This window comes from Syzygium oleosum, unplaced genomic scaffold, assembly GCF_021117445.2.
Source record: "Syzygium oleosum isolate NSW1041296 unplaced genomic scaffold, Sole_v2.1 Sole_v2.23, whole genome shotgun sequence".
NCBI lineage: Eukaryota > Viridiplantae > Streptophyta > Magnoliopsida > Myrtales > Myrtaceae > Syzygium > Syzygium oleosum.
In genome coordinates, this window is record NW_026607507.1 from 2,299,066 (window position 1) to 2,310,086 (window position 11,021).

An 11,021-nucleotide genomic window follows, 5' to 3' on the forward strand; every position below is an offset into this window, starting at 1 on the left:
TGGTTAGATTGATTTAAAAAACTTGAGCGCATTGATTAGCTTAATGATTTTAAATCTGATATGGAAACGAACATTTAGCGTTGAGTACCCACCAAAGGTCAAGTTCTAATACTCTAAAGGAAATTCGACAAATTCTAAGCACGATCTCTGCGGGCATAACACGATAATGTATGATTTAAGTCAATTTGTCTCGAACAACTGACCTACATAATGAGGGCCAGTCCAAAAAAAAAAAAGAATCAACAACTTTGTTCTGCACGCACATATAAGTTAGCTAGTTGATAAGTTCATGGTGATTATATAATGAATGACTCCTTTCAATTAGCTTGAATATGAGGCAGCTACTTGATCTTTTGCTCAACTAATCGAGATATGTCAACGAAGAAGATTTACATCTTCGTGACTTTGTCGATACGGTGATGACCTTATGTGTATACAATTACTAATTTTTTTTTACAAGTCCATAAAAGATTCAATTAGTCTGAATCTTAAACAGCTAGCTACTTGATCTTTTGCTCAACTAATCAAATTATGTAGAGGAAAAGGATTTAGATCTTCGTCGATACAGTGACGAGCATACGTTTGTATAATCGCTCAACTAAGCACACATGGTTTAAGGCTAAGATAGGTTAATTAAACAAAAGAAGCCCTAGGGCATGTGCAATGTTGTGTGCTAATATAACTTTGTGGCTGTGAGCTAGCTTTGGATATAAAGATCAGTCCTCGAAAAATGGTAAAGCAATACCATGAACCAAGTCAAGATGAGGATAAAAAGTTATCGGCCGCATTAATTGGCGAGAGAATTTATATGCAACCTAGGAATTGAATAGTCGAGGCCGTGGATTAAAAAAAACAGAGAAGAAAAGGCATATAAATCATTCTCCTATCGCTCTCAATGTCAATAAAGGACGGTGCCTACTTTTGGACCCACCCCTCAATATGAACTTTAATCAATCTTTGTTGTTGCCGTGTTCCGCACTTACTCTTCTCCCAAATTCAATGAGCAAGAAAGTTCACACATAATTATTTATCATCATGCAAAGAAGTCACTGCATCTACCTGTACTTCATCAGTATTAAAATAGTCACGAAGATAGGCGACCAAAGAGGGAGATAAGATCGAAGGACCTGAGCGGAACGCACCGTAAGCAAGGTTATTTCATCGTGGTTTCATATAGAGTATCGCAACACTCGAGTATTTCAGAATTGTCGAGAATTAAGAGATTCATTTTTTGTGGTGAATAAGCGACCGTGTTGTAAAATCGCATCATTTTGGTATGATCGAGGACCGTTTGGAAAGAACACTGTTGCTGTCAACTTGCAGACAAATCATGTCATGCCTTTCAGCTCAGAAGCTCAATGACAACAAGGCCTCGGACAAGATATATTCACATCAACCTTTTTTTGATTGAAAAAAGGCGAAAGAGGACTTTTTTGGATGCCAAATGGGAGAGAGAAGCCCGAGACCAAATTTAGACATTTGCTAAATGAATGAATTTATATCATCTCCATGACTGGGGCTTTGTCTTGTTTTTTGGTCAGAAATGACTAGGGCTTTTTCAAGCCATGTGATGTAATACACCCGCCATATAATTTGGACCGTTAGCCTAAGAGTTAGGTATACGGTCTCCCGCTACGATGCTACAAGTTAGTGTGAAAATGTGAGCGCTTTCACATGCACGTTGTTGAATGCGTCCATCGTTCATCGAACATGCTCTCAAATTCACAAAAGAGGTGATGAAAAGGACGTGCTTTACGTAGTGCAGACAATGACCTCTCTCTCTTTCTCCGTAGCGTTTTAATAATAGGCATGTGAGTAACGTGCCCTAGGAAGAGCGAGACAAAAGAAGAGCGAGACAAGCTTTTGCATCATTTGATATACGAAAAGGTAGCGGTTCTGTTCTCACTTGTGCTTTCTTTTCCTGTCTTTCGAGTACTTTGCCGTGTTCAGAATCGCTTATACGAGTGAAACTTTATCCGTTTTCCCCTAATCAAGAACGAGTGTGCTTAACCATTGGTTGTCATCGAGCTGCTTTATCTTTGTCCTAGTCAAATGGAATCTTTGGACTTGGGCTTCCTCGTTTTGGCTTTTTTTAACGTTTCGTGCGTCCTCGGGATTGATTCCACCGTTCTCATCACGCATCAGAAAGTGCTGAAAGTAGGATTGATACCGTCACGAAGCTTCCCTAGTTCATCATGCCATTGGCAAATCTCTCTTGATTAATCTTCGACTTACGACCCAACCACCGTCTAAACTTTTGTCTGATTAATCCTCTTCATCCCCTTCTCTGCCAGACGGTAATAGTTTGGCTTGGTAGCCGGAAAAGTAAACGTTTGTATAAAACCTAATCGTTCAATGCTTATCTCCGTTGACAACGCCAAGAGAAGCACACAGTTCATTATTGCTCTAGGTTTGACGAAATGTTGTGGACTTTAACACGGGGCCAGTCCGTCAAGCAAGAAGCGTCGGGGGCGGTTCCCACTTGGCGCAATCTCTTGGGTTCATGCCACAAAAGAGAAACTCCTTACGAATTTCCTTACTTTCAACGCGAATGACCTGTTTTCAATCGGACCGGAGAAGTAAAACCTGATTTGATATGCGAAAACTAATCCAGGATGTCACCTAAGCATTAAGCCGTTACAATTTTCTAAATGCCGCCAAATCATGGTATACAGAATCAAGTATATAGATCGACCAGCATTTTTCCTAGAGGGAACATAATTGCAGTAATGATAGGGAATGCTTCATTTCTTCTCCATCATGATGGAGAATGCTTTTTTTTCTCTTTTCATTCTAGAAAGGCAGATCTGATATGGAAACACTCGCCATCATCATCATGTCTACTTTGGCATATATGAGCGCATGTGTATGGAAAGGTAAAAGAGAATGAGAGCATCACTTGCTATGTCAAAAGTTTGTCAGCATATCGATGGTCCTCGGAGGAAAATAGAAACTGAGAATGTTTGTGTCTTCTACGGCTGTGTTTGTCTACATCATTCCATTTGCTTACGATTGCTCTTGAATTTCAAGTCCTCTCTCTCATGGCATCTTCTAGATGGTTGTACTTAAAAGTAACCCTAATTCATGTGATGTGCATCTTTAGTATATATAATAGCTTTAATCTCACAGTAATCTTTTAAGAAACAACTATAAAAATGTGAAGTACCTGAATAATGGTCGATGCTTTCGTAAAATTTAACCTAATTGATAAGTTTTGGAAATCGTTTTCTCCAAAAACTTAAATTGGCAAGAGGGTATATACATCTCCTAGGATAAACAGATCTTCTCAAGAACATCCTTATCGATGTCGATGTAACTCATGTGATTTGCTCAGGTTTCAGTGGATTAAAAGGATAAGCAAGAGGAGAGAAGAAAATGACATGAGAAATTTTACTTTTGGGTTCTTGCAGTTATTGAATATGTAGGGTTCGAGCTTCGTTTTTTTTTTTTTTTACACTGGAAAAAATAGCGCAAGCGCTGCTATAAAGAGAAATAATGAGTTATTAAATCAATAAAGAACAAATTAGTATGTAAAGATGTTGATTCACCTTTTGAGTATAATTTCAATTGTTATTAAAGGAAAAAGGAGAGATTGGTGGAACATTATTATGATTTAAATTGAGTAGGTAAGATTTGTCAATCACCTTGGTTATTGTAAATCACGATTGTATCCACCTATAGTTATGTGTGGTCATAGGGTATTCTCCATATGTGCATGGATTTTCATCGAATTATCTATTAAAGTTTGAGGTTGAAGTGGCCATATTTGCCACACTAATAGTATAGATTAATGGATCCACGGATCACTTAGGGCTCATTTAATAAAACTGAAAAATAAGTAGAGAAAAATTAACTATTGAATATTAAGTGTTGTATCTAAATATTGAAAATGAAGATAAATTTTTTTTGGGTCGGAATGAAGATAAAAAGTTATCCGATAATAGATTAAATAACAAATCCTACCGGCTTTTAATCAAACATGGAACAATGAACTTAATTGGAAGGTTTTCGACAATATAATTGATAAAATGTTAATTTAGATAGAATATCTTATTGCTCAACCAACCAAGTAGATCATTAAGTCATTTTCGACTTGAAATAATCGATTAAGTTCAGCGTAATTAGAAGTTATCAAAAAACAATATATTCCAAGAAGCTAGATCTTCATCACTGAATGTAATTATCAAACACACCCATAAATGAATAGTTAGTCATATTATTGGATCCTTTTACAGTTCTACTTGAGTTGATATCTCGAGTTAATTTATGGTACTTTGAGGAAGTGAATTGACAAGCTCTTTTATATAATAGAGGAATCGAGACAACAGTAACAAATGACTAATGAAGAAGAATCTCCATTCAGACCAGAAACAACAAACGAAAAAGATAATCAAACATCTCCGCATGTCTTGCCAAGATCCCTATCATTCGTCCATGCACAAAGGAATCATTCAACCTTGGCCTAGAACTGCAACCCACATGGAGAACATAGAGCAGTTGATTCCAGAAGGCAGCTCGAGATGAAGCAGCAGTCAAAGGGTTGATATAAAGCAGATTTGGCAGGTTTGGTTCAGTAAACCAGAATTCAACCCTTTCTGAATTAATTAAATATATAATCATATGGTTTAGACCATCATAGTGCAAGCTAGCTAGATAACATCTGGAGCTCACCGTTCAGACAGGGCAGGGCTCACCTTGTCAATTCCATGATCGTTCTTAGAAGTCTCTGCATGCTGTGTGACATTTACAACACCCCGAAGGACTTAGGGTTGCACTTCCTGCCACGCAGTCTTTAGATGGGATGAATCTCACGAGATCTCAAATCAATGAGGAAGAATAGGTGGAGCATCAATGCATGCACCTAACCCGCAGAATGGAATGCCGGCAGGTTTGTGATTTAGACAGGAAAGTTGGATTTGTACATAGATCTTTTATGTCGATTCTTTTTGCAAAAAGAGGGCGAAAAATCGACGGATTAGAGGTGGAGAACATCCCGACATGACTTATAATTCCAAGAGTATATAGCTTCGCGAGCACGGCTCGCCTATATCTAAGTGTATCGAGCTGTAAACATGAGCAGCGCGTGTCTGGACAAAATTTTGCCTTTTATTTCTATTTTTATTTTTTTACTGCAAAATCTTATGACGAACACATTCTGATTTTTTTTTTATTACCCTATAACACCTAAAGCTTTCACAATATACAAATTTTGACATCCATATTTACACATAATTTTTTTTAAAAATTTGTATAATTTTTCAAATATTAAGGAGAGCAGAGGGTCATTTTTTCTTTCACAAAAGCATAAACAACTATCATATTAATTAGCAGACATTTGTATAGATATATGGTATGAGATGTCTGACATTACTAAACTCACTCAAAGATATTATCATGGTAAGAAAATACTAAATCACGTCTTTATCCGATGACGAACCAAGGGGAGCTAAACAGAGCCATCCCCTCCCCGACCCTCGTGTGCATCTTTAGCAGATGTATTATGTAGTTTAAACAACATCATATAAAATTCCTGTATATCCTCCGATGAGATGAGTTGAGATATCGTGAAATTTTCTCTATATCATTCTTTTAATCCAAATTCCCGCGTCCGTCGCTCCATTTAGTTTAAGAATTATCAAGACCCTTGCACAACAAAACTCTGCATAAATCCAAAGAGGGGACGATGATGTCATTCGCGCAAAGTGGTAGAGTCAAAAGAATTGGTAGAACTCACGCGATTTTTTTAGGGTTTCGAGCAATAAGTTCTTGGACGCCATGAGTGGGTAGGATGAAATTTCTTGAAGCGTGATGATACCATGTGACACCAATGAGGCCATGAGAGAGAGAGAGAGGAGAACTGAAGCAAGTCGTCACGGAAAAGCGAGTTATACATGCGCACGCCGAGCGAGCAGACATTTTTCTGCGACACCATAAGTGGGGATTGCTTCTGGTTCATGCATAATTCAAAGGTTCAAGATGATGCCTTTAGAAAAATTTAGACCTTAAACCAGGGCTTTAGATTCTGTCCTCACTAGCTTGGGATCCGCAAAATCAGCATGTGCTATATTGGCTAGTGAGATCTCGGTCAATTTATGATGGACGCGAGCGAAATCAGCGGGGAGATTCGTTCTTAAATATGTCACGAGAAACGCGAATAGACTATTTTACGTCATCTTCTTCTTGAGATATTAACTCTTCAAGAGAAATGACATGCCGCGTCACGTCGTTGTCGATGTCCCTAAAGATGATTTAGTACGGGGACGAAACAAGAATTTGAAACCAAACCTTAGAGTAGCTAATTTTTGGGTTATCTTTCAGCACCAACCCTGTAGGTCTAGAAGTGGGAATGATCAGAATGAACGGCAGGTGGTAATCACCTTTCCCTTTCCAATAGACAAAATGCCCTTGTCAATTCTAATTACATGGTGAAATGGCCCATCAAGCTGAGATGTGAAGTGGCTCACGATCAGGCCCAATGACCCATTAGTCATGCGGTGTTCAGAGTGCTAACTTCGTGATCAGTACTTGGAATTCTTGCCATTTTAATTAGCTGCAACATTCACTGTTCACTGCTACAGCAGTTGCAAGCAGCCTCGGTTAGGCGGCAATGTCGCGTGAACTGGAATAGGCCTGAACCAAAAATCCGATCAGGTAGGCACTACGCAAGGCCCGTCAAGCGCGTGTTATCTACCGTTCATAAAGTCCCTCCAAAATATGGCGTTAAGAACAAATGTGTTAGAGAGAGAGAGAGATTGTACAAGAACTAATTGGTCCTTTCATGTGATCTTTACATTCACTGCTCCCTTTTCTAATTTAAACAGTGAAGAAACTAATAATCAAAGCTGAGCTGACCATGGACCCTTATTTCACTAGCCACTTATGGCTCCTTATACGCGACTGCTACATCTATATAACATGGGAATTTACAGAGCTCAACCTGTTCTGCTACAAGCCCAACACTTCAAAAAATGGACCAAAAACCCAAGTTCTCGTCAGTCAACTCACGCATCTGTTGAAGGCCCCACAAGTGCTTTTCCATAAGCCACAGGCAGTGATATGAGCTTCTTTGCCTTCCCCACATAAGCTCTCTTTGTGAAGTTGTTGTAGTCGTTTGCTTCAATGGAGTCCAGGATTTGCTTGTACAGCAGCAACGACGCCATCACCGGCCACCTGCTCGCCGCGTTGAGCTCCATGACGCCCTTCTCAGCCTCGTCAAAGAACTTCCTCGCCCGCTTTATCTGCTCTTTCATGAATCCCCTCCACTTGTCGGTCACTTTCCCCCGGAATATGTCCTCATCTGATAGCCCGGCGCGCGCGAGCTCATCCTGCGGGAGATATACCCTTCCTCTCCTAGCACTGTGTCAACAATTTGAATTGCAGTGTGATGAGTTTTGATAAAATCACCTATATGGGTGCTCAAATTGCTTCAACAATCCAAGCTAAGATGTCCAACAATGAGAACGATATGAAAGTACTTATTTTCAAGCAGCTTTTTCTTCTGTAATAGCAAAACCTTACTCTTCGCCGACGTCCCTGAGTATGTTGGTCAGCTGATTAGCGATCCCAAGTGCCAATGCAGCATTGTAGACGCTTTCTGTGGATGCCTTTGATTCAGGCGCGATCCCCATGACTGGTACACTCATTAACCCGACCGTCCCGGCTACGTAGTAGCAATAAAGGTAGAGCTCGTCAAAGTTCATGTATCTCGATTTTCTCAAGTCGAGCCTCATGCCCTCTATCATGTCCTTGAAGGGCTGCACAGAAGCAGTTATGGTTCAGTTGTCGAGTGATTTGTGGATGATACACTTAACTAAAATCATAGTGACAAAAATCGAAGTGGCGACTTCAAAGAGCGATAGGACTTCTACCTGAATATCCACGGGGTACTTCGAGACGGTGTCTGCCAGAGCAGCATCGTACATGTCATAAGGACGGCCCTCGAAGAGATCATTCAGTCTTTTCTCCCATCTGTCCAGAGCCTTTGGAGTGATGTGCGCAGCGTTCGGTCCGTCCACGAGTTCATCAGTCCTCCTGCACCACACTGCAACATACAGTGATCCAGCTTATTCATTTCTCTATAACCCCGCTTATCACAAGGACCATTCAGCAGTGCAATTTTAGCGATTTTTCAGAATGTTTAAGATCGCAAAGATTGCTGCTTTACATATGCATGGATTATATGATTGATCCTGTCACATAAATGCACAAATTGGATAAAAAACGGACATGGACGAACTAAAGTCACAAGCGCATGCTCGAAAAGAATGGTCATGTCAATACCGTAGATTGCCCAAACAGCTCTTCGTCGCTCCGGTGTCATCAGTAGCGTACCTAAAATTTGTGAGGCAAGCAGCTGAGTTAGCTAGTCTACACCTGAATGACTTAAAAAACGAGTTTGAAAATTCAGTTCACATATCTTTCGTGCAGAAATCAATGTAGGGTATTAACAAGTAGATTTCAGAAAAATTCCTGGTGAAAAACGAGTAACCGGGTATCTCAGATTGTCAAATTCCTGTATATGCCAGATTAAGCATATGGAGACAGGCAGTGAACAGCTAAATCGACCCCAAACCCAGTTTCCAAATGCACAGAAGCACATTTAAATAATTTGATGCAAGTTTATCCTCATTTCAATAAGTAATCTTCAACCAGATAGTTGGAATTGGAGGTGGTTTGAAATAAAATTAAACTCCAGTATCCAAAGAAAGCCCAGGAACTAACTTGGAGACAATGCAGGAGATAAGGTCAGCCAGAAAAAGTGCAGTTTTCACTGGACCCCATTTTTTTTTAATCAATTGAGCAAGATAATGATATCCTTCCTCTTTATGCTTTAACTAACATCAACCTTTTTAGAATTCATAGTCAAAAGATGAACGCATTATCCAAATCTCAATAGAAAAAAGTAGCACCACACGCGCACAGGGAGAGAGCAAAGTTACCCAAGTAAAACGTCTTGGCATACTCGGCGCAGACCTCGCCACACCTCTCGTAGGCCTCGTTCAACAAGTCGCCGCCGGTCAACCCCTCTGCTTCCTCCGGCTTCTTCACATCCAGAGCCTTCTCTGTCCTCTGCTCCCTCACCAAAGCTGCTTGCTTCAGCACGACCTCGTACACCCTCTCCACTGAAGATCTCGACGGGCTCGCCACCGAGGTCGAAATGGCCGAGACCACGCTCACCACTCGCACTCCCGAGCACAATCTTGGCCTCCTCTGTTTCTTGCTCGTCCTGGGCTCGAGATTGAACAGGGACGCGCCGTTCCCTTTGGGGCCAACCACCCAAAGAAGAACACCAGACATCTCTCTCACACAAAGAGCTCAGGGCAAGGATGGATCTTTGTATTTTCCTACTCGGGTATTGCTCTTGGGTGAAGATTTCCCCGAGGCCCACCCACTTTCTAGTGGAAATGGAACAGTACAGAGGAGCAGGAGAAGGAGAAGAGGAGAATGGTCTCTTGAAAAGTAGTAGTAGCCTTGAGCAAATGGGCGACCACCAATGGCGGGTTTTACTAATTTCCTCCACTCAAGTGGGACGACGATAGTGATGACGACTCCAAAAAGGTTTTGACAGATGAAGAGATGCCTCCCCCCCGCACCTCTCTCTCTCTCTCTCTCTCTCTCTCTCTCTCTGTAGCTTTTGAATATGCTCCCCGCCTACCCTGATCTGACACATGGGACTGGTCTGGCCCATGTGTGGCTAACGTTTGTGAGTTCGACCAATGCCTCGGTTGGAAGGTTTATCGAGTGAGCGTGGTGCATGCACATCGCCAAACACGATAGGTCTCTCCCTTCACGATCTAGATTGTACTTGGATACGTGTATTGCGCACACTTCAAAACTTTCGCATCTCAATCGAACGCAAAGAAAAGAACTAGTAGATTTCGGACTAACACGATAGGAAGAGCAATATTCCGACACGATTTAAGTAAAGGGTTTGTAATTTATGGACGAGATGAGAAAGTTGACTTTCTTGTGTAACCAAGCTAAACAATTACAAGGATTGGCTATAAATGATTCAATTCACCATTACTTGGAGAGAAAATGACTCGAAATACACATCCGAGCAAAACTTATTTGACGAGTATTTTAGTCCCCGAGAGATTTGGATAATGTCAATAACAACATAATTTTGAATGAGCTCATTGGTCGAGATTGATGTCGCCCTTTTATCGTTATATTATTGGGGGCATAACAAAACGAGAAAAAGGAAGAAACTATAGCTAGCTCAAGCTAAAATGACATCACCCTTAAATCTATACTTGAGATTGCAGCATCATGCATGAACATGGTACTAGAAGAAGATGCAATTTGAATCATTATCTGGGTCAATGTCCCTCCTCGAGGACATGTGATGCATATCGGCCTCAATGTGATTTCTTTCCATACATTTTCTTTATTTCCGTCAAATTTCAGCATGGCCACACATGTGAAAGCTGCATCGACATGGTACTAGAAGATGCCCTTTGAGAGAGAGGGAAGGGGAGCAAGTGGGTGTGAAATTTGGGCCCTGTGAATGGGACTGTGGGGCTGGAGAAGTGGGGCCTAAAGTGTGGAGGCACGGGCACCGTCGAATGGGTGCGTGAATGAAGAGGAGCGTGATTGATTCACACGACGCGACACGACACGGCTTTCGCGCACGTACACAACTGTCGTGGTTTTGCTCGATATTGTCGATTCCTGGGGTGTTTCCATTTGCTTAATATGCGCATGTTTTGAACTCTTTTGTCCAATGCGTGGTCGAGTTCTCATCGTTTAAATTTGCGCAATCAAAGTTTTGTACGTTCAGGATCCGGTACAATTAAGTTTTTTCAACAATCGCTCGAACAAATTTATTGACGTGGTACTTCCAAATCAGGCCGGACGCCTTTCTAACTTTTTCTTTAGCATGCATGGCTTCACATTTAAAAATAGAATCGTTTTTTTTTAAAAGGAAAAAATAAGAAAGCAAAAAATTTTGGAAAAAATAAAATTATCCAAGAATGAAAATTACAAAAAAAAAGTGTAAAATTAAAGAAACCAAGTGA

At 40.7% G+C, this 11,021-nt stretch overlaps 1 protein-coding gene across 1 annotated transcript; it reads right to left on the reverse strand.

The window, feature by feature from the left end:
- Window positions 1-6,752: 6,752 nt before the first annotated feature.
- On the reverse strand, window positions 6,753-9,593 carry LOC115682814 (phytoene synthase 2, chloroplastic-like). Its single transcript, XM_030607163.2, has 5 exons — window positions 8,940-9,593; window positions 8,281-8,331; window positions 7,869-8,041; window positions 7,519-7,754; window positions 6,753-7,356 (listed from the first exon to the last, which is right to left on the reverse strand). The coding sequence occupies exons 1-5, from the start codon at window positions 9,295-9,297 to the stop codon at window positions 7,002-7,004; spliced, it is 1,173 nt and encodes a 390-aa protein (XP_030463023.1). The 5' UTR covers window positions 9,298-9,593; the 3' UTR covers window positions 6,753-7,001.
- Window positions 9,594-11,021: the final 1,428 nt, after the last annotated feature.

Coding starts and splice junctions, on each gene's coding strand:
- LOC115682814 (XM_030607163.2), bottom strand. CDS start 9,297: ATGTCTGGTGTTCTTCTTTGGGTGGTTGGCCCCAAAGGGAACGGCGCG. Junction 8,332..8,939: donor TGCCAAGACGTTTTACTTGG/GTAACTTTGCTC, acceptor CACAAATTTTAG/GTACGCTACTGATGACACCG. Junction 8,042..8,280: donor AGCTGTTTGGGCAATCTACG/GTATTGACATGA, acceptor TGTATGTTGCAG/TGTGGTGCAGGAGGACTGAT.